This window comes from Thalassophryne amazonica, chromosome 6, assembly GCF_902500255.1.
Source record: "Thalassophryne amazonica chromosome 6, fThaAma1.1, whole genome shotgun sequence".
In the NCBI taxonomy this organism is placed as follows: Eukaryota; Metazoa; Chordata; class Actinopteri; order Batrachoidiformes; family Batrachoididae; genus Thalassophryne; species Thalassophryne amazonica.
The window spans coordinates 19106499-19120240 of NC_047108.1; the positions used below are offsets into that span (position 1 = coordinate 19106499).

General features: G+C 42.6%; 1 protein-coding gene across 1 annotated transcript in view; it reads left to right on the forward strand.

The window, feature by feature from the left end:
• Positions 1-827: 827 nt before the first annotated feature.
• si:ch211-180f4.1 (leucine-rich repeat neuronal protein 1) overlaps positions 828-13742 on the forward strand; it is a 34157-nt gene continuing 21242 nt past the window's right edge. Inside the window, exons 1-7 of the mRNA XM_034171863.1 lie at positions 828-924; positions 1008-1153; positions 3135-3236; positions 3305-3489; positions 12749-12991; positions 13077-13199; positions 13460-13582. Coding sequence (XP_034027754.1) covers positions 843-924; positions 1008-1153; positions 3135-3236; positions 3305-3489; positions 12749-12991; positions 13077-13199; positions 13460-13582 — 1004 coding nt within the window. The 5' untranslated portion in view covers positions 828-842. The remainder of the gene's footprint in view (positions 925-1007; positions 1154-3134; positions 3237-3304; positions 3490-12748; positions 12992-13076; positions 13200-13459; positions 13583-13742) is intronic.

Consider the following 13742-nt stretch of genomic DNA (forward strand, 5'->3'; position numbering starts at 1 on the left):
TTTTTGACCTGCCTGCCTGTTTTTGACGTTGTCTCTGCCTAATGCTTCGGATCCTGCTGCTTATCTTGGTCTGTCTATCTGTGTACCGAACCTGGCCTGAACTTTCATTAAACTCTGTTTTACTGACATCTGAATCCTGCATTTGTGTCCAGCCCCGCCATAGCAGTAAGTCTGACACACAGAGAGAGAGACAGACAGACAGACACACAGAGACAGACAGACAGAGAAATAGACACACAGAGACAGATGTACAGACAGACAGATGGACGGACATGCAGATCATTATCTCCCCATTGTGAAATACGGGGACATAAATAAAAAACAGCGAAAGTAAGAAGAAGCACAACGCGATTCCAGAGTGAGAGAACATCTGCATGTTTAATACAATAATTATTCCTGATAAAGATGGACAGACTGTATTTCATTTGGGTGAAATATTACACACAAACAATGAAACGAAAGAAGCTGAAAAAGAAATACAAGAAAAAAGAGAGACTCATATTCAGTTAAAAGTCCTAAAACGTGATGCTCACTGACACACGATGATGCAGATGAATGAATGAGGGGTGAAAGTGTGTAAGAGGGCGGAGCCTGAGAGAGACTCCGGGTTAGTGAAGAAAACCTGCTCCTGACCAGGTTACTACAATTACTGTCTCTCAGCTTAACTTCGCTCCCTTTCTGAAACAGAAAACTGTTTTCAGGTGAACACACTAAATCTGTGTTCTGAAACCGAACCCTGATCATGTAGAATCTCCATGAAAACGTCATCAGTGTCATTGTTTTTGCATTTTAAAACTTTGCATTGAGTAAATAATTGTCCATTGTTATTCCCCCAGTGCACCATGGGACTTGGAGTCCTCTTTGTGATGTTCTTCCTCCTGGCAACAATGCCATTGTGTACTGTAGGGGGGGTGGCCAGCCAAGGTAAAGCTCGACAGGCATCAGAGGAGGTTTGATTCCCTCTGCTCAGTTTTAAGGGTGGACTGGTTGCTTGTTATGTCCTGCAGGTGGCACTGTGCTGTGTCCTCTGCAGTGTGTGTGCGAGACGCGGCCCTGGTACACCCCACAGTCCGTGTATCACCAGGCCAGGACTATCGACTGCAATGAACTGCACCTGCAGAGAGTGCCGGCCAACATAACGGCCGACACTCAGGTAAGTGACGGTAACTGACTGCGACTTAACTGACACAAACTGATGCTAACCCGAAGTGATGATAACTGACTCTAAATGAGGATAACTAATACTAACCTGCAACAACTTATAACACCTTAACTGACATGAACTGATGCTGACACTAACTGACGACAGGTTGACAATAACTGACACTAACTGACGGTAGCAGACAATTACTGACACTAACTGATGATAGGAGACAATAACAGGCACTAACTGATGATAGGAGACAATAACAGGCACTAACTGATGATAGCAGACAATAACAGGCACTAACTGACGAGAGGAGACAATAACTGACACTAACTGCTGATAGGAGACAATAACAGACACTAATTGACAATAGGAGACAATAACTGACTCTGACAATAGGAGATAATAACAGACACTAACTGACCAGAAGAGACAATAACTGACATTAATTGATGATATGAGACTATAACAGACACTATGACAATAGGAAACAATAACTGATGCAAACTGATGATACGAGACAATAACTGACACTAACTGATGATAAGAGACACTAACTGACAATAGGAGACAATAACTGACTACTGACGAAAGCAGACGACTGACACTAACTGACAATAGGAGACAATAACTAACACTAACTGACGATAGGACACAAGAACAGACACTAAATGACGATATCAGACAATAACTGACACTAACTGATGATAGGAGACAATAACTGACACTAACTGATGATACGAGACAATAACTGACACTGATGATAGCAGACAATAACTGACACTAACTGATGATAGGGGACAATAACTGACACTGATGATAGCAGACAATAACTGATGATAACTGAGAATAGCAGACAATAACAGACACTAACTGAGAATAGGAGACAATAACTGATGAGAGGAGACAATAACTGACAGGAACTGACGCCAGCAGACAATAACTGAAACGAACTGACAATAGTAGACAATAAGACACTAACTGATGATAGGGGACAATAACAGACACTAACTGACAATAGGAGACAATAACTGACACTAACTGATAATAGGAGACAATATCTGACACTACTGACGATAAGAGACGATAAAAGACACTAATTGGCGAAAGGAGACAATAACTGACACTAACTGATGATAGGAGACAATAACTGACACGAACTGACAATAGGAGACAATAACAGGCACGAAATGATGAGAGGAGACAATAACTGACACTAACTTTTGATAGGAGACAATAACAGACACTAACTGATGATAGGAGACAATAACAGACACTGACACAAACTGATGATAGAAGACAATAACAGACACTAACTGACAATAGGAGACAATAACTGACACTAACTGATAATAGGAGACAATATCTGACACTACTGACGATAAGAGACGATAAAAGACACTAATTGGCGAAAGGAGACAATAACTGACACGAACTGACAATAGGAGACAATAACAGGCACGAAATGACGAGAGAAGACAATAACTGACAGTAACTTTTGATAGGAGACAATAACAGACACTAACTGACAATAGGAGACAATAACTGACACTAACTGATAATAGGAGACAATATCTGACACTACTGACGATAAGAGACGATAAAGACACTAATTGGCGAAAGGAGACAATAACTGACACTAACTGATGATAGGAGACAATAACTGACACGAACTGACAATAGGAGACAATAACAGGCATGAAATGACGAGAGGAGACAATAACTGACACTAACTTTTGATAGGAGACAATAACAGACACAAACTGATGATAGGAGACAATAACAGACACTGACACAAACTGATGATAGAAGACAATAACAGACACTAACTGACACGAACTGACAATAGGAGACAATAACTGACACTAAATGATGATAGGAGACAATAACTGACACTAACTGACGATAGGAGACAATAACTGATTCTAAACGTTCACTGGTGAGACAGACAACATTTGATAATTTTTAATGGCTGTTGTTTGTTCAGGTGCTGCTGCTGCAGAGTAACAACATCTCCTCCATCAGTACTGAATTGGACAATCTGAGCAACCTGACAGAATTGGACCTGTCCCAGAACCACTTCACCCAGGTAGCCCAGAGACAGACACAGACTCCATCCAGCTGATGGACACTCGTGACCCTCTCGGTCTCTCTCAGGTCAGTGCCATGGGACTTTCTTCTCTCAGCCACTTGGTGACTCTGTACCTGGAAGAGAACCTGATCCAGGAACTGGAGGACTTTGGTCTGAGGAACCTGACAAGCCTGGAGGAACTCTACATCAATCACAATCACATCTCCTCCATCGAACCCAAAGCCTTTGCTGGACTCACCAACCTGCTGCGGTACTGCCCTCATTTTTGTTCTTCTCTTTTAAACCTCCTTGTTTCTATTTAGTTTATTTTTCAAACCAAAGATCGGACATTTGCCTCAGAGTGTGTCCACGATCACGAGAACCCAAAACCAAATATTTATGTCCACTGAACAATTAACGCATGTTGAAGGTTGCAACAGAAATTCCTCAGCAGCTTCATCACAGCGCACAAACAAGCTATTTATGTTAGCAATGGCTGGAATATCGAACAAAACAGGCAAAAAAAAAAAAAAAAACATCACTGTGTATGACACTGGTATAAATTCAGCATCTGTCCTGATACTGAAACACGGCTCAGTGTCAGGACATCTGCGGGAGACACATGCCTTTCACGGTATACATACGACATCCGCGGGAGGAATACAACATCCACGATATAAATATGACATCCGTGGGAGAAATTTGACATCCATGATATAAATACGACATCCGCGGGAAACATACGACATCCACGGTATAAATACAACATCCGCGGGAGAAATACGACATCTGTGGGAGAAATGTGACATCCACGATATAAATACAACATCAGCGGGAGACATTCAGTATCTGTCCTGATACTGAAACACGGCTCAGTGTCAGGACATCCGCGGGAGACATACGACATCCACAATATAAATACGACATCCGTGGGAGGAATACAACATCCAAGATATAAATACGATATCCGCGGGAGACATACGACATCCACGATATAAATACGACATCCGCGGGAGGGATACGACATCCACGATATAAATACGACATCCTCGGGAGGAATACGACATCCACGATATAAATACAACATCCGTGGAAGACATATGTCATCCACGATATAAATACGACATCCGCGGGAGACATACGACATCCACGATACCAATACGAAATCTGCAGGAGGGATACGACATCCACGATATAAATACGACATCCACGGGAGACATACGACATCCATGACATAAATACGACATCAGCGGGAGACATACAACATCCATGATAATATGCATATGTCGCAGACATGAATGAGCGAAGCTCATCAGCATCTCACCATGTCATTTAGGTCCTTCAGACTTTATTTTGAGTAAATGCTTCAAGGGAGCATTAACATGGCAAAAACCTTTCAGCTACTCCCCACCTTTTTAAGCATTTTTCTTTTTTGCTTTACAACTGATCCCCCTAATTACAGCCTCTTAATCCCCCTGCCACTTTAAGCATTTTTTTTATTGTAGATGTAAATTAGTATTCAAAGTTTTCAGTGAGTTAACAGTAGGGCTGCCACAAACGACTATTTTGATAGTCGACTAGTCAACGATTATTTTTGCGATTAGTCAACTAGTCGGATCATACATAATTTCCTAATTAAGGCCTGCAGCATTTTCTGAGAAACGTCAGGATGAAAACATGAACATTTCCAAATCAGTGACTATTTCTTAGACTTGATTTACATCAATCATTCAGAAATACAAACAGTGTGGTACTTTATAGTAAATCTGTGTCAGGTAGGCAGTTCTGAAAAACTAAATGTCCATGCTGGAAGGAGACAAGTGAGGGAAGCCATCAAGACACAACTCTGGAAGAACTTTTGACTTCTGTGAGTGGAGAATCTGGGAATAGTGCAACATTTTTATTTTATCTTCATTTTACATCTAGTCCCAACTTTTTCTGATTTGTGGTTGTTTCTGTGGCATTTCTGAAATTACAGAACTGCTATAAAGAAAAGTGTGAACATTTTATTGTGTTTTAAAACTTTGTGGAGCAAATGCAAACACCAAACTCTTATAAAGAAGGAAAAAATACGCAAACATGTGCAGGTAAACTTTGATATAAACTGAACAGAACAATGAAGGCTGATTTGGCTACCCATATTTTTTGTGTAAATAAATTGGAATAAAATAAGAGGTAACTCACTTTGAAATGAATAAAACATATAGCTGTTATGTGTCGGACGCGGGCGGAGGACCGACCGCGTCCGACACATAACAGCTATATGTGAAACCAAAAGAAACAAAAAGAAAGACCAACAGACTAACATAAAGTTACTTGGGTCCTTTTTATGCTCCAGACAGCCTGCAAGGTCACAACCCCAGAACACTAATGGTGTAAAACATCCCACACAAAAAACAACTCAAAAAACACCCACAAAAAAACAACCAACACAAAACTAATCAGTGACTTATACCGTTAAGCTCAAACAAATGGAACACACCTGTTCCACCTTGAGCATTAACGGTAATGTGACTCAGTCACCAACAGGGGGAGCCAAAGTGCTAAAAATAAAAAACCCCTTTGGTAACCGAGAAAACAATTCCTGCTGCTTTCCCTGTGCGCAGCTATGTGTAAGACACAACCAAAATGTGCTTCAACTAAATTACGCCGGAGCTGACACAACAGACGCAGTAGCTATCTTTACCCGGGGAAACGGGGCTACAACTGTAACAACAGGAAGCACAGCGACCCGTGCCACAGAACTCCGCCGTGCACGTTCACCCATTAAAGACACACTCATGCAGCTCCCGTTTTACCTCTTACCCGGTCGGAGTGTGACGCGAAGCCGTCGCTAGTCACACTCCACCACAACCCACGGATAAGGCAACAACACAGGAACACGGCTGCAAGAGAGCTCAAATCAGTATTCAATAATGGGTTCTCCGACACGCACCATCCGGGCGGAGAGCACCCGCAACTGATCCGGATAACTTCTGAACGTCTGCTGCCGCCTTCCCGGCACAGTACCATCTCTGCTACCGCTGGGTCCGTGATGTATGGCCAGAGACTACTGTTATGGGTCGGACGCGGGCGGAGGACCGACCAGCGTTTGAAGGACCCAGTATAAAATAAGCAGAGCACGGTACAAAGGATAACTGAATTTAATAACATAACAGTGATGTGCAGAATTACAAACAAATAAGTGCGCGGTCTGGCGAGGTGGAAATACGGTGCGCTCCCAGCAGCACAAACGGTCCGGAGCCAGAACATTTCGGACCCAAGGACCCCGCCGACACCCCCCAGGTGGCCGCGACAAACCGAGTCTGTGAAAGAAGAAACCATCATGTGAGTCCACACTCCACACACAGAGAGACCACTCAAAGGTGTACATAAACAGCAAACACTTCCTGGCTTAATCACTAATCAGCTTCCCACCCTGCAGGCATGGAACACCCAGTTCAATTCTCCACTGCAGTGGAAGCTGATTAAATGACTAACATAACAGCTCAATATAATAAGGTGTGAGGGACACCACATTTACTGACTGTACTCATGTTAGTCACAAAACCTAAAGTACCTCAGGAAGTGTGCTGACGAGCGTGAGACCTCACCCCCTCCTCTTTCACAGACCATGGCGTCAAACCTGGTACGGTCTCTGCATCCATGATGATGAGATGGCTCTCTAGACGACGATCTCACCCGTCTGGTCACAAGGTCGAGTCTCTGGCAAATACACACTGTGTACTCCAGACTTAAATGCAACCATGCCCCAATCCATGTAGATGCACCACAGCTGTGAGTCCTGACGAGCTGCACATGACCAGCCTCAGGTGATCAGGGTGAGGTCCTGATAGCTCAGCCACACAGCCACTCAGTCCTGAACGCAAGCCACCTGGAAGGAAAAACAAAAGACAGAAAACAGAAGACAAAAACAAAAGGCAGCCAGGCACCCCCAGCCATACAACAATAGCTGCAGCTTATAATAACTTTGAAAAATAACAAAAATCAGCAGCTTGCATTTTTATTCTGACTCCAGTTAATTTTAGTGTGATGAAGTCATATTTTTTCTCTTCATCAGTCACGTTTTGTGCTTGAACACTACATTAAGCTTAAGATTGAACAAATACATACCTTTGGAAAATAACAGCTGTTAAAGTTCAGAGTTCTCACCTGCTTTTTGTGATCTGTGCCTCTGAACATCACTGCAGTTTCTCCACAGCAGGGTTTTTTTAACCCGTGTATGTGTAATTTTTGCTCAGTTCATTTATATATTCTCATTTTTTTAAGGATGTTTTAAGGATATTTGACTGTTTATTTCATCTCATGAGCTCATAAATTCAGTATACGATGCACACATGGTGTGAACAGGTTGTGCCATCAGAAAAACACCAGTAGAGAAAGAACAGAAAAGTAAAGGCAGTTCCACGTTTTCTTTTGTAACATGTTCACTCAGGTTAAAATCCTCTCTCTCTCTCACGCGCTCGCCGTGTCATGTGCACTGATGGTTCTCAGCAGAATGTAACGTCTCGTACCTCTGTTCAGGAATCTCCTTCCCTCCCTCGCAGTCTTTAGCGAGTTGACTACGCGCGCCCACACACTGCGCATTTTAGACAGCTTTGAACAAGACGGCTACTGTTTTAATCGGCCGTCTTATCCAAGTTTGAAGATTCAAATGACGGCAGGACGGCTCGCAGCCTAAAACTATGAATTGAGAGAAAAGCAAAGACTTAAATAAAATAAATGACTCGTCAACTACTAAATTAGTAGTCGACGGTTTCATTAGTCGACGTTGTCATGACTAGTTGACTAGTTGTGGCAGCCCTAGTTGACAGTAGAGCTGTACAATATGGTACAATATGGCCAAATTATCGAATCTCAATATTGTCATATAAATTGTCATGTAAATGTCACTTATATACATGCTGTCCATAATCTTGAGCCGCTTAGGTGGGTAGGGAGGGTTCCCATGGGATAAAAAAGCTTTTCAACCTACCATCCCTGATTCTCAAGACCAGGTACCTAAGTGGCTCTACTCTCTCTCTCTCTCTCTCTCTCTCTCTCTCTCTCTCTCTCTCTCTCTCTCTCTCTTTTTTTTTAAAAAGATATTTACGTGTACCTTAGTAAACACTAGTAGTATGTATAACAGAAGATATACTTTACTGAATTTTCATATCAGTATGATATATGATATGACTATGAGTTGACACAAAGTGCAGCAACAGTGAAAATTAAACATTTTTAAAACAGTAATAATACCACACTCATTTTGCACTCATCATAAGGTTAGGATACTGTGCCCTCCAAAAGTATTTCACACATGCAATTGAGAAACACTGAGAAGCGGCATCTTACTTTTTGAGAAGCAGCATCTTACTTTTTATATATACAGTAGTGCAGCAGATAAGAGAATATTTAGAGTGGAATCCTGCAAATGGTGATACAAACATCAAATTTGGCACAAATAATCCATAGACATGAACTCTTAAAAAAAAAAAAACTGATTGGCCACTTGAATTTTCAGTAGGCAGCCAGATAGGGTCAATTGAAGAATTACACAGCGGTCAAAATCAGGGGTGGGCAACTTGTTCCAGAAAGGGCCAAGAGGGTGCAGGTTTTCTTTGCAGCCACTGATTCCACCAGGTGATTTCACTGATTAACTGATTCCGTCTGCTCAAAGTGATATTAATCAGTGAAATCACCTGGTGTAGTCAGTGGCTGCAAAGAAAACCTGCACCCTCTTGGCCCTTTCTGGAACAAGTTGCCCACCCCTGGTCTAAATTAAAAGATGCTCCAATCATATAGAAAACTACACCACATTACAACCCCTGGCAAAAATTATGGAATCAGCGGCCTTGGAGGATGTTCATTCAGTTGTTTAATTTTGTAGAAAAAAAGCAGATCACAGACATGACACAAAACTAAAGTCATTTCAAATGGCAACTTTCTGGCTTTAAGAAACACTATAAGAAATCAGGAAAAAAAATTGTGCCAGTCAGTAACGGTTACTTTTTTAGACCAAGAAAAAAATACGGACTCACTCAATTCTGAGGAATAAATTATGGAATCACCCTGTAAATTTTCATCCCCAAAACTAACACCTGCATCAAATCAGATCTGCTCGTTAGTCTGCATCTAAAAAGGAGTGATCACACCTTGGAGAGCTGTTGCACCAAGTGGACTGACATGAATCATGGCTCCAACATGAGAGATGTCAATTGAAACAAAGGAGAGGATTATCAAACTTTAAAAGAGGGTAAATCATCACGCAATGTTGCAAAAGATGTTGGTTGTTCACAGTCAATGAATAGTGAGAGTCAGTGACCCTGCTGCTACAGCACCACTCGCAGTTCACATAAACACAGAGCCCTCCACCTCTGCACTTACCCGAATCACTGGTTCTGTCCTACCGGTGTAGCGTGCGGCCTGCTTGCTCGACTTTAGCCTCTGGGATCAGCGGTTGAAGCCATGTCTCCGTGATGAAAATAATGTTGCAGTTCCGCACAAAGCTGTTTGTAGCCATCTGTAGCTCCAATTCATCCATTTTGTGTGTGATGGATCTGGCGTTTGAGAGGAAGAGGCTCGGTAATGTTGGCCTGTGAGGTTGTTTATATAGCCTAGCATCGGAGCTGGACCGACATCCTCGCTTCTGCTTCCTGTCTCTATGCCGCCTTCTCCGCCTGCTGGGCAGGCAGGTAATCCACGGAGAGCCTGGTGTTCTTGCTATGTCCTCCGGGATGTTGTGGTACTGCCGGAATTCGCTCGTAACCGACAGTTTGTACCTCAGACCGAGGTTAATAAGGTTCTGGCGGCTGAAGCTGAAGCCACTGGACCTGTGCGTGCCGCCATCTTGCACCATAGACCAAGTTCATATTTTGTTGTTATGTTAATGAAGATCTGCTCTTTGCAAAGGCTATAATTATTTTTTGGGAGACTTTGATTTTATTTTTCATTTTTAATGCTTCCTATATCAAAATGTTTTTTCTTCTAGAAAAATTCTTTCTCATCAAAATATGAGGTCTGTCCATAAAGTATAGGTCCTTTTTATTTTTTTCAAAAACTATATGGATTTCATTCATATGTTTTTACGTCAGACATACTTGAACCCTCGTGCGCATGCGTGAGTTTTTCCACGCCTGTCGGTGACGTCATTCGCCTGTGAGCACTCCTTGTGGGAGGAGTCGTCCAGCCCCTCGTCGGAATTCCTTTGTCTGAGAAGTTGCTGAGAGACTGGCGCTTTGTTTGATCAAAATCTTTCTAAACCTGTGAGACACATCGAAGTGGACATGGTTCGAAAAATTAAGCTGGTTAACAGTGAAAATTTTAACAGCTGATGAGAGATTTTGAGGTGATACTGTCGCTTTAAGGACTTCCCACAGTGCGAGACGTCGCGCAGCGCTCTCAGGCGCCCTCGTCAGTCTGTTTCAAGCTGAAAACCTCCACATTTCAGGCTCTATTGATCCAGGATGTCGTGAGAGAACAGAGACGTTTCAGAAGATGTCGGTTTCAGCATTTTATCCGGATATTCCACTGTTAAAGGAGATTTTTTTAATGAAAGACATGCGGGCGGATTGCAGCGTCGGCTCGCAGCCGCCGCGACGCTCCGTCACAGGAAAAACACCTCTGTTGGAAGCCTTAAGGACAAGTTGGAACATGTCCAGCTGATAAACAATTTCTCATATACTCACTCCACTGAAAGCCATCAAAAGCCGCCTGGATTTTACAAATGGTTATCAACACGGAGGTGTTTTTCCTGTGCCGCCGCGCCACGTCGGCTGCGTCCCAACGCGCGGACCCGTCTGCACGTCTTTCATTAAAAAAAATCTGCTTTAACAGTGGAATATCAGGATAAAATGCTGAAACCGACTTCTTCTGAAACGTCTCTGTTCTCTCACGACGTCCTGGATCAATAGAGCCTGAAATGTGGAGGTTTTCAGCTTGAAACAGACTGACGAGGGCGCCTGAGAGTGCTGCGCGACGTCTCGCACCGTGGGAAGTCCTTAAAGCGACAGTATCACCTCAAAATCTCTCATCAGCTGTTAAAATTTTCACTGAAAACCAGCTTAATTTTTCGAACCATGTCCACTTCGATGTGTCTCACAGGTTTAGAAAAAATTTTGATCAAACAAAGCGCCAGTCTCTCAGCAACTTCTCAGACAAAGGAATTCCGACGAGGGGCTGGACGACTCCTCCCACAAGGAGTGCTCACAGGCGAATGACGTCACCGACAGGCGTGGAAAAACTCACGCATGCGCACGAGGGTTCAAGCATGTCTGACGTAAAAACATATGAATGAAATCCATATAGTTTTTGAAAAAAATAAAAAGGACCTATACTTTATGGACAGCCCTCGTATTACTAGAGCATTAGGGCTGTTCATGTTATATGTAGTGAAAAAATAAAAGTTGTGAGAGACTTCGGGCCACATGTTGTTTTTGTTCCACTTGGGGTTTTATGGGTGCAGACCAAATTTGAACTCAATCAGTTAAGATTTAGAGGTCCCCAGAGTGACACATTTTCCTCTCCCTCCGCTGGCAAGGCAACGTCACCCTAACGGGAGAAGACTCTGATGCCATTATTTTTCTTTTACAGGTGGTTCTCAAGACCAGTCACCTAAGTGGCTCTACTCTACTCTTTTCTACTCTCCTATTTTACTCTTCCTTTTTAGATATTTAGATATACCTTTGTATACTGGCATAGTTCCACCTTAGAACCAGGAATATAATATATAAGATATTCCTTACTGAATTTTCATGTGATGGCTTCTAATTGCAAAAAGTGGTGGCTGATTGGCCACCCAGAGGAGAACATTACTGGAATTACTGGATTACTACATTGCTTGTTTGGGGAAAATTGTTGCTTTATGGGGGGACCCCTAAACAATGTCCAATTACAATAAAATTTGGCACAGATCTTTTATTTTATTAGTGGAACAAAAACAACATGTGGCCCAAAAGATTTTGTAACATCTGACATTTTGAACAGGTCTATAGAGCATTAGAAATAAATACCAAAATTTGGAAGCTCTGATGTGCTCCAGTGTGGAAATAGAGAAGGCCAAAACTGCTGTAAAGCACAAACATAAAGATTTTTAACAGATTTCAGCAAGTTATAAACCACCAAATATGTAAATATGGATCTTCTTTTATAGTCATTAAAATATCCCAAAGAACACAAAGAGTAGAAGTACACAAAGTAATGACTGACTGAACTCTGTCTTTTTTGTACATATCTTTTTCAGAGAAAAATCAATGTAAATCAGCCCCATTTTTAAACCGTCAATATCTCAAAAACCAATAACGACAAAATTTTGTTTGGTGCTTACTGGGAATAATAACATTGGTTTGTGAAAATATGAAAAAAATCAGAGGTTGGGAGGTTGGCAGCAATTTCACATTGACTAACCCAAGGAACATTTTTGATTTTTGAATCTCAAGGTCAAGAGTCATATCTTGTTTTTCCCACACAGATCAAAGATGGTGTGTTTTTTTGACGATCCTCTGTTGTCTCCACACTGTTCCATCTGAACCTGGTTTCTCTCAATCCTACAGGCTCCACTTGAACTCAAACCGGTTGGTTGCCATCGATAGCCGCTGGTTCGAGTCCCTGCCCTCCCTGGAGATCCTAATGATCGGGGAGAACCCCATCCTGGGTCTGGAGGAGAGGAACTTCATACCCCTGACTCGCCTCCATAGCCTAGTTCTGGCTGGAATGGGCCTGGCCTCCATCCCCTCCACAGCCTTCCTGGGTCTCGACTACCTGGAGAGTCTCTCCTTCTACGGAAACCGGCTGAGGTCAGTCTGAAGCTGGTTGGTGGCTTGGCTCCAGCTCCAGATGTTCTAATCTACACGAATAACAAGAACTTGGTTCTCCTGGCAGGTCAGTTCCTCGGGATGCTCTGAGCTTGCTCCCAAACCTTAAGTTTTTGGACCTGAACAGGAACCCGATCAGCCGGATCCAGCAGGGAGATTTCCAGAACCTTCAGCACCTGCAGGAACTCAGGTCAGTCTGAAATAGATTTTTAACTAATGATTTATTTATTTTACATTGATCCATAAATAAAGAAATCTGGGGGTTTTTTTAGAGACAAAAATCAAATAAAGTCCAAAATCTCAGACAAAGAACGAAACTTGCTAACTGACAGCTGATCTAACAGAAACAAACAACTCCACCTGGTGGACAGTTTGAATGTGATCGTTGATTAATCGTAAGCCACGAGGCTGTGCTCGCTGTGTTGTCTTAGTTTGTCGCCTTTGTGTCAGTCTGAACAACATGGACGACCTTGTGGTGGTGGAGCGAGCGGCGTTCCAGAACCTTCCTGAAATAGCCAAACTGGAACTCTGCAACAATCCGCAACTGTCGTACATCGACCCCGACGCCTTCAGGTACCCGATGCTCACCTTTCTGTCTGACGTCACCTCCTTTTCCTCCCAATTCATTTGACTAGTCTTCTTTCCCGTCCTCCCTCGATCTTCACCTCATTGTCAGCTTCTCCTTCCTTCATTCTCTTTTCCTTTCTTCCTCTCTTTTGTTTTTGTTTGTTTC